General features: G+C 41.4%; 1 protein-coding gene across 5 annotated transcripts in view; it reads right to left on the bottom strand.

The window, feature by feature from the left end:
* Positions 1 to 19,347, bottom strand: part of nrxn3a (neurexin 3a) — a gene marked incomplete at its 3' end in the record, with an annotated part of 238,564 nt that overhangs the window by 6,575 nt on the left and 212,642 nt on the right. For 2 of the 5 annotated variants that reach the window (XM_084045369.1, XM_084045367.1), the window contains exons 15-16: positions 15,453 to 15,775; positions 9,764 to 9,845 (exon numbers count right to left, since the gene is read on the bottom strand). In XM_084045369.1, the coding sequence (XP_083901495.1) occupies positions 9,764 to 9,845; positions 15,453 to 15,775 (405 nt within the window). Of the gene's footprint in view, positions 1 to 9,754; positions 9,846 to 15,452; positions 15,776 to 17,203; positions 17,294 to 19,347 lie in introns of all 5 variants that reach the window. The other 3 variants (XM_084045370.1, XM_084045371.1, XM_084045368.1) reach the window with 2 other exon arrangements.

Genomic DNA, 19,347 nt, shown 5'->3' on the forward strand with positions numbered 1-19,347 from the left:
AAATGGTAAACATACAGTATATCGGTACAATACATTGTAAACACAGTTTATCGGTTAAAGCCCAAATATTATGGTTGGAAACAGTTCTCAATCCACATCCACACCCGACCACCCCTATAAAAGAAGTCAAAATGTAATGTTATATAAAAAACAAGATCAAACTGTGATTGAAATACTCCCAATAGACTGAGTGAAAAAATCAAATAAAAAATGAATAAATAATCAACCTGACCAATAGAACAGCCCCACCTCCCCCAAAAGAAAATCATAATCATAAATGGAAAACGTCATCGATTAATTGGAAGTCAGTCAAAAAGCTAAACAAAGGACATTACTAAGCCTGTCCAATGTGAAGAATGCACGTCAATAATAATAATAATAATGTAAAGAATGCACGTCAATAAGATGGTGAACCAAGCCACTTCAAAAGTCTGCACACACTGCAACCAGATGTACACAAAATAAAACACACAATGGAGAGCAGGCGCCGCTCTCTCATGTGTTTGTAGATGACAGATATTCTGCTCGTTAATGTCAGTCTATAAAACATTAAAATGATGTTTGTTAATGTTAGTCTGTAAAACATTAAAACATGGGCCGGGCCGTGCAGTCTTGGGAGAGAAGAAGATACTGACTGAGAATAATGAGGTTAATTGTCTTAATCTTTTGCTTTGGTTATAATACTGCAAGATGTTGATGCATGCTTAAAGTAAGTTGCATTTAGGGAAAGTATACAAACAAGATTACAAAGAAAAACATAAAAACACCACAGGGCAAAGCTGTGATCACGTGAGACAGTGAAACATTTCATTTATATTCCACAACAGAGTCACTTTCCAAAACAAAACTAAACTCAAATGTTTTGTTTTTTTGGCAAGCGACAACTTTGTGTGATGGGACTTGCTAAAAACCAGGTATTTAACCCGGGGGAACGCCCCCCCCCCCCCCTTACGTATTGCACCATCATCAGGCGTAGTGTGCCTGATGCATGTTCTCATTGGCTAAAAACATTACAATGGAACTTGTTAAAACATGTTCTCATTGGTTAAATAACATTACAATGGAACTTGTTAAAACATGTTCTCATTGGTTAAATAACATTACAATCAGTGTTAATTTCGTAGACTAAAACTATGACGTAAAATGTACTAGTGGAGAAGAGATCCAGTAGAACTAAGACTAGTGGAGAAGAGATCCAGTAGAACTAAGTCATGTTATGCTTGTTTGCAAGCGGATGTCGTGCTTTGATGCAGCTAAATATAAATCGACACCATCACGGGCCGTCAAAAATACATTTTACTCGACTAAATCAACTGTAGATTTAGTGGACTAAAACTAGACTAAAACAAACATTTCAGATGACTAAAATATGACTAAAACGGTTTTAAAAAGATAAAGGCTAAAACTAAATAAAGATTTGCTGTCAAAATTAACACTGATTGACCGTTGAGCCATCATACAGCATATTAACGCACTGATGAATATAAATTGTTGTAGTACTCGATACTGAGACCGGTCTCGAGTACTACAACCCTAATACTAACGCACTGATGAATATAAATTGTGTACATTATGAAACGGGAACAATATGGGCATAGCTTAGCTCGTCAAGTTAAGCTATGCTAGCTACGTTGAATGTCAATGTTTATGAACTAAGAATACATTTCATATCAATATTGAAGTACTGTACACAATTTAGAATTAGATTATAACTGATTTCCACCCTATCGGTGGTCAACTCATCGACTGCTAAACCCTAGTGGGTCTCAAAGTGGGGTCCGAGGACCCTTGCAGGTCTGTAACTTTATGGGGGTCCTAATGCAAACCAAACTGGGGATCCTTGAAATGAAGAAATACAACGTTTGAGAACTACTGAGCTAAATCACGCCCATCCGGATGAAACACCTGGTATTTAGTGAGTCCCTTCATGCCATGGAGTATAAACTGAGCGTTAGAAAAGCGAGTCAAACTAATGGCAGTGGGAGCAAAGGAAGAAGATAGAAGATAACAAATAAACTGTTGCAGTTACATAGTTGTGTTCTTTGAGAAGTCAATCCAATGTTCAAAGGCACTTGACAGATCAAACCACATAAGCTTACAGCTTTGTCCTTTGGCGGACTCGGATTTGCACCCACGGCCTTTAGTTTCCCCCACGCAGACAAACACACACTGAGAGAGAGGAATTCCACAGGATGGCGCCAGTCATGTCAGCAGGTACTTAAAGGTGTATTAAAAAAAGTGAGAAAATTCTGTAATGGAGAAAAAAAACTACAGGCTGGTGATGCATTTATTAGGGATTTTGGGTGGATTTCAGTGGTTTTGTATTTTGTGAGTTCAAGTGACGTGTTGCTTTGTAATGTATTGGACTATTTATTGTTATTGTGTGTCGCAGGACCACATTGTTTTATCACGCTCTCACGTGTTATTCCTGCATTTAAGTTATGTTACTTGTATTTATTTTATTTTCAGAAAACTGTTAAGATTTAGAAGTCATTTGTAGAATCCCCCAGATAGCAAAGATTTGAGTTACAGAGTAACATCACAGTATGACATCACAGTGTGACATCACGGCCATCTGGTGAAATTCCTGGAGGGGGACGGAACCACAGTTTTCACCACAGAGAACACAATCACTTTAATAAGGACAACCGGATGTACGAGAGAGAGAGAGAGAGAGAGAGAGAGAGAGAGAGAGAGAGAGAGAGAGAGAGAGAGAGAGAGAGAGAGAGAGAGAGAGAGAGAGAGAGAGAATGCAGTATCATTAAGTTGCAGTGATCACAATAAGACACAAGAAGACAAACAATGGATAAAGTAATGCATGTCTCATGCTTGATGTATTTCACTCTCTAAACAGCAGATCTGCAAGCTCACTATTTCCGGTGACTTGCAGCCATGCATATAAATCAGGCTCAGAAGCAGAGGGACGTGGCACTGGTCCTCAACCTCTGGTCTGCGGACCACCCGGGGTCCAAATGGACACCAGGGAGTGTACACTGTACAAATGGACCCTTACAGGTCTGTCACTCTGAGAGTGTGTTGTCCTCAGTGTTAATTGAACTCTGAGAGTGTAACAAAAAATGTACAGATTCTCTCCTAGCTATCATTAATTTAGCTGGGGACCCCCTGGAACCCCCTCAAGGACCCCTGGGGGTCCCCGGGACCACACTTTGAGAACCACTACCATAGTATGGCGCCAGCCAGCATGCTGTGATTGGCACACAACCAAACCAGTGAAGAGTGCTGCGGACCCCCATGCTAAATATATATGACCCTCATGCTAAATATATATGACCCTCATGCTAAATATATATGACCCTCATGCTAAATACAATGACCCCCATGCTAACCAAAACAACCCCCATGCTAACCAAAATGACCGCCCTGCGGACCCCAGTGTTGATTTTGTCGACTAAAACTATGTTGGTCGACTACCGAAACTGACTGCTGACGAAAACTACATGAAAACGAAATAAAAACTAAGCTACGGTGACTAAATCTAAGACTAAATGGGTGTGTTTGGAAATACAGCACTGAGCACACTGGCCGATACAAACTAATAGGCGAGTGCGCTCCGGTGAGCAATTTCAGAACGAACCCCATATATATTGACAATTTCGTCAACGAATAAAAACTAGACTAGAATGTTAGTCATTTTATGTTTGGTTGCGTTCTGAAAATAGCCGATCTACAAGCTCACAACGCGTCGCAGCGCGACGCGTTGTGAGCTTGTAGATCGGCTATTTTCAGCACGCAACCAAGTGTAAAATCAGCCATTGCGGCGCCATCAAGCCACCTCCAAAACACATTTTAGTTGAATAAATCAACTGTAGTTTTAGTCGACTAAAATCGTATTATATTTAGTCGACTAAAACTAGACAAAAACTAAAGCATTTCAGATGACTAAAATATGACTAAAACTAAATGTAATGTGATTCAAAAGACAAAAATGTAATCAAAATTTGTTGTCAAAATCAACACTGGCGGACCCCCATGCCAACCAAAATGGACATCCCAGAGGAAGCAGGACACGTCTAGAGTTTGTGGCAATAAAATTATTTAAATGCCATCTGATGGATCTTAAAGTTGTACTATGCAGAACGGCTTCGGTGAGGGAAGGGTATATACTGTATACAGGATCATTCGTGCTTCGGCCAAAACCAACAAAAGTTGACTTTTTCTCCGAAGCATAAACTAGGCTTAAGAAGTGGAGGGGGGGGGGGGGGGGGGGGGCAAGGGAATCAGGAGGGAGGGGGCGAGGGGGCTACAGTGAGGGGTTGGGAGGATGTAGTATTTTTTTTTTTCGTACACAACTTTCTTCATTTATTGGTAATTTGTGTTTTTTTTTTGGGCCGATGCTGATTTTCCTTTTTGGAAGAGGCCCCAAAAAATGGAAAAGAAATTGATGGCAAGAAAAGATTTTGTTGCCTTTTTTTGTTTCGTCATCTGCTTTCTTTTAAATAAAAGTAAGAATGTTTTGCTAAAAAAAAGCCCCGAATGACACAGATCCCATGAGATTTTTTTTGTGGACTGAAAATCCATGCTGCGACAGGATGAGGTGAGAAAACAAGGATGTCTTCATTTATTTTCTCTTTCATTTTCTTTTTTTTTTGCTGGATAACTGTCAGATAGATGAGGATGATGGCTCAGAAAACAAACAAACAAATACATAAACAATAGAACAACAAACAGGGAGACAAATGCATCGGAGACAGCCCCCCCCCCCCGCCCCCCATGCTTGTCGACGGATAAGAAACAAACAACAACAACAAAAAAATTAACAAAAGGAAAATAATAAAACTATCCAACTCAACTCATGCTCAAAAGCCCGCGGCCCACCCATCCCACCACATGTTATGTGGTCAGATGGGTGGGAGGGCCGCAGAAGGAACCAATGTATTTTTTTCCGCCAAGGAAAATGAAACCTTGTATCTCCATGTTTCACTTTTTGACCTTTTTTTCCCTTTTTTTCCCATAAATTATGTGTGAGTGTATCGGCAATTTTCGCCATTTTAAAAATAATGCAAAAAAAAATATGTTTTTTGGACATACAAGGTTTTCCATCTGACACTAGGCCTGTCACAATTATTACATAATGGTCAATTATTTGAGATAATCGCATATTTGTTTTTGCATAATCGTCATATATTTTCATACATTTCCAAAATGTAAAAAAAAATAGTGGAAATAGCAGATCTACAAGCTCAAAACGTGTCACATCGTGACGTGTTTTGAACATGTAGATCTGCTAATTCCACTATTCATGTTTTTTTATGTAAATATAAAGTCATTAAATGATGTAAGTTATTTGTCATATCTGCTCTGTACAACTTTTGTTTACGAAGCCTAAAGAGCCAAACACAAATGTACATTTATTTATTCACAATGTTCCGAATGACTGAAACACAATCAAATCGTAAATCGCGACCATTTGAGCGACAATTAACGGTGGAATAAAATGTCCTAATGGTGACAGCCCTGTCCGACAGCAAAAGTAACAAATAGAAACATCACAGAGACGAACACCTTCTGGACAGAGCATGCTGCTGTCCAGGTCAGCTGATGTCGGGGGGGTTAGGGGTTTAGGATGGTGTGAATTTCTGTGTAAACATCATGATTGGATGGATTCTGGGGCCCTAGATAGATATATATATAAATATAGACTGTGTCTACATGAGCACCGGGGGCTTCGCCGAGCATAGCGCCTCCTTTTGGGAGAACTTGGGAATAACCTTTCAAGAAAAGGAGCCTACAGTATATACAGGCATTGATGTAAGATGTGTTCTGCTTGTCTTTCTTCTTTTCCTTTCACGTGTTTCTATAGGTAAACACCACCACACTACTGTAGTGTGTTTCTATAGGTAAACACCACCACACTACTGTAGTGTGTTTCTATAGGTAAACACCACCACACTACTGTAGTGTGTTTCTATAGGTAAACACCACCACACTACTGTAGTGTGTTTCTATAGGTAAACACCACCACACTACTGTAGTGTGTTTCTATAGGTAAACACCACCACACTACTGTAGTGTGTTTCTATAGGTAAACACCACCACACTACTGTAGTGTGTTTCTATAGGTAAACACCACCACACTACTGTAGTGTGTTTCTATAGGTAAACACCACCACACTACTGTAGTGTGTTTCTATAGGTAAACACCACCACACTACTGTAGTGTGTTTCTATAGGTAAACACCACCACACTACTGTAGTGTGTTTCTATAGGTAAACACCACCACACTACTGTAGTGTGTTTCTATAGGTAAACACCACCACACTACTGTAGTGTGTTTCTATAGGTAAACACCACCACACTACTGTAGTGTGTTTCTATAGGTAAACACCACCACACTACTGTAGTGTGTTTCTATAGGTAAACACCACCACACTACTGTAGTGTGTTTCTATAGGTAAACACCACCACACTACTGTAGTGTGTTTCTATAGGTAAACACCACCACACTACTGTAGTGTGTTTCTATAGGTAAACACCACCACACTACTGTAGTGTGTTTCTATAGGTAAACACCACCACACTACTGTAGTGTGTTTCTATAGGTAAACACCACCACACTACTGTAGTGTGTTTCTATAGGTAAACACCACCACACTACTGTAGTGTGTTTCTATTGGTAAACACCACCACACTACTGTAGTGTGTTTCTATAGGTAAACACCACCACACTACTGTAGTGTGTTTCTATAGGTAAACACCACCACACTACTGTAGTGTGTTTCTATAGGTAAACACCACCACACTACTGTAGTGTGTTTCTATAGGTAAACACCACCACACTACTGTAGTGTGTTTCTATAGGTAAACACCACCACACTACTGTAGTGTGTTTCTATAGGTAAACAACACCACACTACTGTAGTGTGTTTCTATAGGTAAACACCACCACACTACTGTAGTGTGTTTCTATAGGTAAACACCACCACACTACTGTAGTGTGTTTCTATAGGTAAACACCACCACACTACTGTAGTGTGTTTCTATAGGTAAACACCACCACACTACTGTAGTGTGTTTCTATAGGTAAACAACACCACACTACTGTAGTGTGTTTCTATAGGTAAACACCACCACACTACTGTAGTGTGTTTCTATAGGTAAACACCACCACACTACTGTAGTGTGTTTCTATAGGTAAACACCACCACACTACTGTAGTGTGTTTCTATAGGTAAACACCACCACACTACTGTAGTGTGTTTCTATAGGTAAACACCACCACACTACTGTAGTGTGTTTCTATAGGTAAACACCACCACACTACTGTAGTGTGTTTCTATAGGTAAACACCACCACACTACTGTAGTGTGTTTCTATAGGTAAACACCACCACACTACTGTAGTGTGTTTCTATAGGTAAACACCACCACACTACTGTAGTGTGTTTCTATAGGTAAACACCACCACACTACTGTAGTGAATGATAACTGTTTTGTTACACACAAAAACATAAAAAGTAACATACTATGCCGTTAAGTAAAAGTATACCACTCTGTTACAAGTACAAGGCATGTATTCAACATTTTACATGAGTAATAGCATTAAAGTATTGGCACCTAAATATACTTAAAGTACCAAAGTTAAAGTAGCCTACTCAAATTGAATTAGCTTGTAGATTGGACATTTTTGAATGGAAAAAGTATAACATAGGGCTTTTAATTGGTTAATGCATGTTTTTTTTAATAACAATCCAAATCTGCAAAGTATCTTGTAACTAAAGCTGTCGAATAATTATGGTGGAGAAAAAATATACAATATTTACTCAAGTAAAATCATATTATATTATATTTAATGGTCGATGCTTGGTAATTATTTGAATGCATAACATCTGACACATCAAACAGTGCAGTCAATAAGGTGTATGTCCACCTCCTCACTAAGCTTATATACTATACTGTATGTCCCAACTGTAATGAACAATAATTCCGGGAGGCGGTTTAGAGTCCCTAAATATAAGAAAAACAGGCTAAAGAACTCTTTTGTACATCAGTCTGTTTTGCTTTTAAACCAAAATCGGTAAACCAAGAGGATTTGTTCTATTGTTCTTGTTTCTGTCTGCTTCTGTGATGTATGTCCTGTAATGTACTTTGTGTAATGTATTGTGTATGTCCTGCCTGTATCTTGAACGGTGACGTCATGGACACAAAGCAAATTTCAGTGAAAGCTGACAATAAAGTCGTATCGTATCGTATCGTATCGTATAATTCATCTTTTCAAGGCTGTAAGGACGGCATCACGTCTATCTGATGGCTGCAGTGAAAGAGGTGAAATGAGCTCAACCACAGTTTCCTGTCCACACCGTTTCAATAATTATGTCAAAACAATAAATAAAACAACATGGCCAATTCCCAAATTCTCTCAAAACAAGCCCCTGGAGGAATTGATGATTTGAAATCCTATATTGTCACGTTATTGTATAATTTGTATCAATTATCCGGATTGGAAAAATTGACAGACATAGCAAAGTTCACCTAGAAAGTGAAAGTATAACGTAAAACAAAACAAAAACTTTGTACACAGAAATTCCATGATATCTGTTCTCTCTTACATGTTATTAACAAGGCAAGCCTCCAAATCATGAGCAAAAAACACAAATGAGAAATGAAAAAAAAAGATAAAAAGATAAAATAAAACCTTGTTTAATTGCTTCTTAATATAGATAGATATTAATTATTATTATATTAATATAGATATCACAACTGCAGTCTGGCTTCAAAAGGAAACTTTCAGAAATAAATAAGAAATTCTCAAAATGTATCTTGTGTCAAAATGGAAAAGAAAAAGAAAAAAAAAACGTGTCAAATTAGGACACAATGAGATACATTTTGAAGCATCAATGCAGAGAACATGGCTCACTGCCATGCTAATTTTGCACTTTAATTATGAGAGATTTTGTATGTATTTATTTGTTTCTGAATAAACTCTCATCACTGAGGGGTTAGCAAAATTAGCATGCGTGTGGGTGAGCATGTTAGCCACTTCGGAAGACCCCATGGGCAAGTGTAGCTCATTACACACATGGAACTTTAGTGTTAAACTGTCACCAGTGATGCATCTAAAGCCTTCCACTTAATAAACTGTCACCAGTGATACATCTAAAGCCTTCCACTTAGTTCACCATCAGCGTTCAACTGGGACGTGTGAGTCTGGTCTGACCAATCTTTCTAGCTTTACCCAGTTTAAACGGTGAGCCAGTGGGTCCCCAAACGCCCCCCCCCCCCCCCCCCCCCCAAGACCCAGACTTACAAAAACTAAAATATATTATGAATTAAGCACTTGCTCTTATTCAAAGCTCTGTTTAAAAAAAATGCTCATCTACAGGCTCACATTGTGTCGCAATGTGGCGCATTGTTAGCTTGTAGATCGACTATTTTCATTATTTCTTTATTATATATATTTTTTATAATGTTTTTGTTTTGTTCTTTGAACATTTCTGAAATGCTTTAGAAAAACATTGGCGTGTGACCCGAATAGGGGTCCCGACCCATCGTTTGGGAACCCCTGCTGTAGACTGCGCCGACAGGCTAGCGTTAGCAGTTAGCCTGTAGCTACGGATAGCTAGCTACCTCTGCTCATGAAGTTACACTTTGTGAAGCCATGGGGGGTGCGATGCTTTGACCACGTATTACTATTATTCTTTGGGACCCTCAGGGTGCTTTGAGGATGTTTATTTTGGATCCTCAGGGTGCCAATGGGTGAGTAGCAGCAGTAAAAAGCAAACAGAGTCAAACTAACCTAGCCCACCTGCATGTCCGGTCTCACACTCCTCCAGGTCCTCGTCGTCGCTCGAACACTCCGCCGACGACACGATGTCGTCCGTCGTGTGCTGCAATGACACGGAACAATCACAATCAGTCTTAAGGGGGCTACATGCTACCGTTCACGTAGCTCTGCAGACAAAAAATCCACAAACGATATGCAGGTAAGTGCGAGGTTAGTTCAGGCAGAGAAGTTACACTCGAGAGGTTACATGCATGCTCATTACTATGTGGCTGTATACAGCGTCATGCAAGACCCATACGTCATACACTGACGTATGGGTCTCAGCGGACCAATTGGGCGGGTTACTTAAGCTCACCTAAGTCTGCGTTCCTTCCGCTTTGTGTGTTATGGTTGTTGTCATGCAGCGTTTGCTCCCACCACCACCCCAGCACCACCAGTGGGCTCTGCTATTGGTTCTGTTCCCCATGGGGGGGTTGTTATTATATATCTATCTCCCTGCTCTTCATGGTTAATGATGGTTGTCTAAAGTGTGCTGAGCAGGGAGAAAGATGCAGCAGAGCCTGAACGCCAAGATCAAATATTACATCCACACTTTGTATTCTCATTCTATAATATTGGTTCAATCTATCTGTGAGTTATCTGACTGAACTGTGTGAGGTACCTTTTACCTGTTATCTGACTGAACTGTGTGAGGTACCTTTTACCTGTTATCTGACTGAACTGTGTGAGGTACCTTTTACCTGTTATCTGACTGAACTGTGTGAGGTACCTTTTACCTGTTATCTGACTGAACTGTGTGAGGTACCTTTTACCTGTTATCTGACTGAACTGTGTGAGGTACCTTTTACCTGTTATCTGACTGAACTGTGTGAGGTACCTTTTACCTGTTATCTGACTGAACTGTGTGAGGTACCTTTTACCTGTTATCTGACTGAACTGTGTGAGGTACCTTTTACCTGTTATCTGACTGAACTGTGTGAGGTACCTTTTACCTGTAGTCAAAATAAAGGAAACCCTTTTGCTGCTGTTGAAAGACAAGTCCCTGGTGGAACACAGGGTCTCAGGAGCCCACCTTCTCTGTACGATACACTTTTTGGGCAGCAAATGAAAATATGTCCGCTAGACGGAAATTATTTTATTTACACACCTACAGGTCCTTGGTATTCAATTCATAGTCATATACTGTATAGTGGCACCAACAGTTCGAATATCAACAAAAAATAAATAAATAACACTATGTACAAACAAAAATATGCAGAAAAAAAGAATAATGCACAAAAATATATGTACAAAACTGGAGGGGGGGGGGGGGGGGGGTCGTCTGTCTAACGGGAAAATAGTACTACCTCCTCTTTTGGCCTCCTGAAAGGTGAATAGGCTCTATGCACAGCAGCCATTTTGGAGAAAAATTGGGCCTCTTCTGACTTCCTTCACAGGTGTTACCAATGATACTAATGAAGGCTCTGTTCCATTCTGGTCAAACAGAGTCAGGGTGATGATATTGTGCATGTTGGCTCACTAGAAATACTAGTGGGTCTCAAAGTGTGGTCCAGGGACCCTCATGGTTCCTTGAGGGGTGTAACTCTGAGAGTGTACAAATGGAACCAAATGGACCCTCCCGGGTCCATTTGGTTCCATTTGTACACTCTCAGAGTTATGGGGGTCCTTGAAATTAAAAAGTTTGAGAACCACTGTGCTACACTAAATGGAACAGAACCTTCATTAGTGTCATTGGTAACACCTGTGAAGGAAGCAAGGAAGGGGCCCAATTTCTGTCCAATATGGCTGCTGTGCATAGAGCCTATTGTCAGGGCTGTGAGTCCAGAAGAGGTCTAAGCAGTGAGAGGACCTTAGTGAGGCCAGGTCACACTTTGTTTTTCCTTTCTAAATGGATGCAGTAGTTTTGTTTTATACTCCTCTGTAAGGACCTGTGCTTGGAGAGGCTTTATTTCAAGCAGGCTGTCATAATATTTTCCATAACGTGGGGAAGGCTTTTCTTCCACACGGTCGTTACCTAAACGTCTAATCTCTCTCAGCCCCGTCACCTCGCTCTCTCTGCCGTCAATCGTTTGCATGGATTTTCATTACTGTAGATCATCGCTGTGGACGCCGCAATGGGAGGGGCCTGGCTGTGGACGCCGCAGTGGGAGGGGCCTGGCTGTGGACGCCACAGTGGGAGGGGCCTGGCTGTGGACGCCGCAATGGGAGGGGCCTGGCTGTGGACGCCGCAGTGGGAGGGGCCTGGCTGTGGACGCCGCAGTGGGAGGGGCCTGGCTGTGGACGCCGCAATGGGAGGGGCCTGGCTGTGGACGCCGCAGTGGGAGGGGCCTGGCTGTGGACGCCACAGTGGGAGGGGCCTGGCTGTGGACGCCGCAATGGGAGGGGCCTGGCTGTGGACGCCGCAGTGGGAGGGGCCTGGCTGTGGACGCCGCAGTGGGAGGGGCCTGGCTGTGGACGCCGCAGTGGGAGGGGCCTGGCTGTCTTGCTCAAGGACACTTCCACACTGATCCAAGGGGGAGCGGAGTGGGGGATCGAACCGGAAGCCTTTTCAATTCCAGTGTAAAGTAACTAAGTACATTTACTCAAGAACTGTACTTAACAACAATGTTATGGTATTTTTACTTTACTGGAGTATTTCCAATTTTCAGTACTTTTACTTCTACTCTCAGGGGCAAATATTGTACTTTTACGGCACTACAATTATTTGAAAACTTTAGTTACTAGTTACTTTGTAGATTTTGATTATTACACAACGTATTAACCACTTCAGCCCTATATAAATTTCGGCCATTTGAAAATAGACGATCTATCGCGACGCATTGTGAGCTTGTAGATCTGCTGTTTTCAAAAGATGTTTATACATTTGAAAACTTGAAATGGGACATTCTGCATAATGACTACTTTCTACTTGGTATATTAAGTACATTTTGATGCCAATACTTTTGGACTTTTACTCAAGTACCTTTTGAATTCTGGACTTTTACTTGTAACAGAGTATTTCTATATATTGCAGTGTTGATTGCTTTTACTTAAGTTAAGTAGAAAGTGTGAGTACTTTTCCCACCACCGTTCGATTCCCTCGTGGCCGCTCTACCTCCCTTCCCCACTGGAGAGGATATACTACTGGTCCTCTGTGGGGTCATGTGGGGTCATGGATCATCTTTATAGAATTATAAATGTGAGCAGAACCTAATGGAGTCTTCTCAACGGAACCATAAATATGACTGGGCCGCAAGATGGTCATAAAACACACACACACACACACACACACACACACACACACACACACACACACACACACACACACACACACACACACACACACACACACACACACACACACACACACACACACACACACACACACACACACACACAGTGAGAGAGAGAGAGAAGACCAGACCCCACACACACACACACACACACACACACACACACACACACACACACACACACACACACACACACACACACACACACACACACACACACACACACACACACACACACACACACACACACACACACAGATCAGCAGACAGATGTAGAGCCAGCATCTAGAGTAAACATATTATTGTATCTCATTTCTGCGCACACACACACACACACGCGCACGTGCACACACGCACGCGGACCTCTAAATGTCTAATCCTAACTCTAACATGAATATTTTCCTACTTGTAAGTTGAACTCTAAAACATGTTTTTCAACCATATAACAACCATTTATCTTAACAAACACACACACACACACACACACACACACACACACACACACACACACACACACACACACACACACACACACACACACACACACACACACACACACACACACACACACACACACACACACACACAGGGTGTGTATTTGCATGTGGTTTGACTGCCAGTCATGTGGACTGATGGCACGGTGCTGGGAGCTTGTTTTGGTTCTGCATGATAGGTCACATGACAGTTGGACGGGGTCACATGACAGTTGGGCGGGTCACATCGCGGGACCATATATGGGCACACCCCTATAAGGACCTCCCCCTAGGACTTCAGCACATTTGTGGAACATAGCAATGTGTTCACGTGTTGCACTGACAGGAGAGACACGTTTGTCAGCGACGTGGACAGCTGATAGAATGAGAGCTTTACGCTCGGAAAATAATGTGAATATTATTATTATGAATGAATAATAATAATATTGGTTTGTCAAGAGATATCCATGTGTTTTGGACATAATTTACATCTATATATCAATACACTATGGCTTCTAATAGAATATGTTTAATTTACATCTATGTATCAATACACTATGGCTTCTAATAGAATAGAAAGCTTGCAGTCTATTGGCTTGGATTCCCCATCGATGATGTCACTGGTAGGCAGGTTTCTGAACCCCCAGCATCCCTATGCCTTGACATAATGAGTCAGTAAACATCACTCACATGTTCATCACAACCTCCTTATGCATCCAAACCTAACCCTTATTCACCTGTCTTCATCACAACCTCCTTATGCATCCAAACCTAACCCTTATTCACCTGTCTTCATCACAACCTCCTTATGCATCCAAACCTAACCCTTATTCACCTGTCATCATCTCAACCTCCTTATGCATCCAAACCTAACCCTTATTCACCTGTCATCATCACAACCTCCTTATGCATCCAAACCTAACCCTTATTCACCTGTCATCATCACAACCTCCTTATGCATCCAAACCTAACCCTTATTCACCTGTCATCATCACAACCTCCTTATGCATCCTCACCTGTCATCATCACAACCTCCTTATGCATCCAAACCTAACCCTTATTCACCTGTCATCATCACAACCTCCTTATGCATCCAAACCTAACCCTTATTCAAATAAACTATGCAGCTGCACAGCTGCTGTTGGAAACAACCCATGCTGCTGTTTGCATATGAAAATCACACAACATGAGAGGCTCGTGTGTGTGTGTGTGTGTGTGTGTGTGTGTGTGTGTGTGTGTGTGTGTGTGTGTGTGTGTGTGTGTGTGTGTGTGTGTGTGTGTGTGTGTGTGTGTCATTCAGATCCATGCTTTCCTGCACTGAGGAGTTTCTGCTGTGATCTAGGCTGGAGGCAAAACAAACCAAATGCACTGATTTTCTTGAAAGGCACAGCGGAGGTTATTGGTGGTATGGATCTAAAACCGATAAGCCCCCATCCTTTACAGTAATGCAAAAAGTATATTCAAGACATGAAACATACCTGGGACACACTCACACATTTCTTTCTTTTTTTCTTTTCTTTATACTACATTTTTTATCCCACGATTTTGTAACCCTATTTTTTTACACCCAGTGCCAATTCTCTAAGTGATCCTGGGCACTACCTTCCCTCTGCCAACCTAGGGAGGCCAGGGCCGAGCTCATGCCTCCTTCAATGCATGAGAGCCGTCTGACCTTCTTATCACCTGACAGGGGGGAGTTTCCCTGGTTGGACGTAGCGTGTGGAAGGAACACGTTATTCCAACCAGTTCCTTTCCCCTCCATCAGGCACCCCGGGACATACATTTAATGTTGCATGTGATTGGGAAGAGCAAAGTCAGAGAACTGTATGATGACTACTCTGTCAGACTGGTGTGTGTGTGTGTGTGTGTGTGTGTGTGTGTGTGTGTGTGTGTGTGTGTGTGTGTGTGTGTGTGTGTGTGTGTGTGTGTGTGTGTGTGTGTGTGTGTGTGTGTGTGTGTGTGTACCTGTACGGTGGGTGGGGAGCGGTGTTTTCGGGTGGTGGTGGTGGACAGGGTGGTGGTGGTCTCTATGAAGGTGGTGGACATCTCCGGGGGCGTGGCCGTGCTGCGGGCGGACCCCCCTCCGGCGCCGCCCCCTCCGGGGGGCACGTCCCCCACCAGCCTCACACTGCCGTTCACCTTGATGTTGGCGTTGCCCTCGGCGGCCATGTTGAGAACCTTCAGGCCGTTGTAGTACAGACCGGACAGCTGGCCCTGGAAGGGCCGGCCGCGGTCACTGCCCCCGATGCTGACCGTGGCCTGGGTGTTGAAGATGGTCAGCTGACGGCCTGAGGGGCAGAATATAGAGCTATTTAACACTGTTACTGAACAAACGCTCTATAATGATTACTATCACAATATAGAGCTATTTAACACTGTTACTGAACAAACACTCTATAATGATTACTATCACAATATAGAGCTATTTAACACTGTTACTGAACAAACGCTCTATAATGATTACTATCACAATATAGAGCTATTTAACACTGTTACTGAACAAACGCTCTATAATGATTACTATCACAATATAGAGCTATTTAACACTGTTACTGAACAAACGTTCTATAATGATTACTATCACAATATAGAGCTATTTAACACTGTTACTGAACAAACGTTCTATAATGATTACTATCACAATATAGAGCTATTTAACACTGTTACTGAACAAACGCTCTATAATGATTACTATCACAATATATTCGAGTGCCAGAGGTTTTAAAAAAAAAAGCTGTAGTCTCCTGGCTGTTTTTAACCATTTTTGAACCTTTTTCAAGTAGTCACAAAATATTTTCAGTGATCACCGTCCTCGCGGTGATACCCTCATTACTCACACAGGGGTCTCGTACAATCGGGGGAAAATAATTAAAAACATTCGGTAATCCGTTCCATAGTTGCAGCCAGTTGAAAATAGTCAAAAATACATAGTAAAAAAGAAAAGTACACAGGAGCCGAGATACAGGCTTTTGAAGTCATAAGTTAACCAGGAAGTGGATAGGAGTCTAAGTCTTCGAAAAATGATATCTCCTGGTGCTGTATATTTTTAATATTCTTTTTCAAAAACGGTTATAGCCGTTTTTGGCACTCAATGTGTTAAGGTTTTCAGAGGTTTTCATATAGTTGACTTCAGTGTGATTGGTCAATCAGTTTTTACCACATGCAGAAAGACACACGAATCGAACTGGGTTCGATTGAAAAAAGAAAATGCATCGCCGCAGCCACTTGCCGCACGGCAAATTGTGAGCCGGTGTGCATGAGGTCATAGAGAACCATGTGTTCATTTAAATAATGATTTGGTCCATTTCTTCAGTGCGAAAAATCACACCCTGTCTGCAAAGGCCTTAACTCTGCTCTCCTAACAATGCCGATTCATCCTGCCTTACTACCAATGTCCTCAGCCTATCAGCATGCTTGCTACGTTCAAAACTAGTTACTCAGGCAGAAAGTGATTTGGGAATGTAACAAGCATTCTGATAGGCTGAGGATATAGGCACAATGAAGCAGCAGCAGTGTGCTACGAGGCTAATGATACGGTACAGCATTACTGATCAGTTAATTATGTTTTTTTTGTATTAATAATGTAAATCTGCAAAGCAACTAGTAACTACATTTGTCAAATTAATTGTGAGTGGAAATACAGCTTGAGAAACTAAAGCATTTTTTGCAACTAAAGTGATGAAAACAGTGTTAGTGATTTATTAAGTGTGACTTACCTTTATCCTGAAGCCACTCCTCTACCGGTCTGGCGTATTTGAACGGGATTTTCTTATTGGCCATTTGATAGCGTTCAAGGTCACTGTTCCCTTTAAAAAAAAAGTTTAAGAAAGACATGTTAGGAAAAACTTTTATGAAACATTTATAAAGCATTTATAAAACATTCATAAACATGTAATAATCAGGGGTTCATCACTAAGGTCCAGTGCTGTTTTCTTAATAACAATGTTAACTTCCTGTTGATTTTGCTATTTTTATTAAGAAGAAAACTCGGACTGGATCTGTTGATCTGGATCTTTAAAAAAAAAACAATCAACAGCAAGTTAACATTTGTATTAATAATATAACAAACAATACTGTGTTTGGTGATGTTCTATATTGTCTGAATCAGCTTTGTTTGTGTTGGTTTATGTGCTAAAAGAGCAGTCAATGTAATGTAAGTCAATGAGGAGCATATTTTTAATGATCAATTTCTAATCAACGGAGCAAATTATTTTTGATTTTTTGTCCACCTTTGAGTTACATCATGGCAATGTAACTACACAACCCTAACCTCTAACACAGTGGTCTTGTCCTTTAACACGGCAGCCGCTAAGTGGTCAGCTGGGTGGACCGCGTGCATTTTCAGAGCAACGTTTATTACTACTATTACTACGCTAACACATCTACGTTTATTACTACTATTACTACGCTATAACACATCTACGTTTATTACTACTATTACTACGTTAACACATCTACGTTTATTAACGTAGATTTGAGATTAAAAAGAAAATATAGCAGATCTACACGCTCATAGCTTGTAGATCGGTGCCGCACTATGAGCTTGTATATCTGGCCCAAATAAACCTTAACATTACACAGATGTGTTCCCAGTCTTAATGGATTAAGTTGCTTGATTCAGTATTTGAATATTTGATATTCATTTTAACTCACTGAGTGCCAGAATTTTTTTTTTTTTTAAACGTTTGGCAATTCTGGCACTCAATAGTACTACTAGTCCAGGCGTTTCGGGCCATATTTTGATGGAATCGTGCACTTTACGATAAAAGCATGAAATTTGGCACACAGTTAGAGCATGCCATGAGGAACATTTTTGGCTATAGGGCCATTGCAGATTTGTCCTGTGGTAACCATGGCAGCCATTTTCCAAAATGGCCTCCATCTGCTGTTATTTTACCAATAACTCAGGTGCTAGACCACCTAGGATCTTGATTCTGGTGACTAATCCTACATTTTCAAGTATGAGGAATACACTGGTACTATTTAGAATTGTCCTGTGGTAACTATGGCAGCCATTTTTCAAAATGGCCACCACTGCTGTCATTTGACCAATAACTCAGGTGCTAGACCACCTAGGATCTAGATTCTGGTGACTAATCCTACATTTTCAAGGATGAGGAATACACTGGTACTATTTAGAATTGTCCTGAGGTAACTATGGCAGCCATTTTTCAAAATGGCCACCACCTGCTGTCATTTTACCAATAACTCAGGTGCTAGACCACCTAGGATCTAGATTCTGGTGACTAATCCTACATTTTCAAGGATGAGGAATACAGTGGTACTATTCACAACATGCTAGTAACTACCTAACTAACTACAGTACATGAGAAGGTGGATACTCGCGTCATATTACACCTAGAAGATGCTATGAAGGAAGGGTATAGCAAGGTGACAATACGCACAGTAGACACGGATGTGCTGGTCCTGGCAGTAACGTCAGCCCAACACCTCCACTTGACTGAGCTGTGGGTTGCTTTTGGAACTGGGAAAAGTTCCTTAGCTGCTACCCAGACAAAATAGATGACTGGATGGAGCCTCTGGAGTGATTTGTGGCATTGCTCTCTGACCGCACAAGCGGCCAGGCATCAGTGAACGGGCACGGAAGCAGCTATTCACCCAGAAGGGTAGAACAATTGATGGACTCCCCCCAACACGAGCTGCACTGATTCAACATACAAAGAGGGCAGCCTACAAAGCTGGCCACTGCTGGGGACAGGTGATGGTTGCAGCCCCTGAACTCCCATCCCCAGGTGAATGGGGGTGGAAGAGGAAGGAGACAGGTGAATACAAATAATTTAATCCACTTCTTTACACTTGTAAACCCGTGATCTGACAATAAAGCTGATTCTAATTTTGA

The sequence above is a fragment of the Gymnoscopelus microlampas genome (assembly GCF_963454915.1).
Source record: "Gymnoscopelus microlampas genome assembly, chromosome: 20".
NCBI classification, from domain to species: domain Eukaryota; kingdom Metazoa; phylum Chordata; class Actinopteri; order Myctophiformes; family Myctophidae; genus Gymnoscopelus; species Gymnoscopelus microlampas.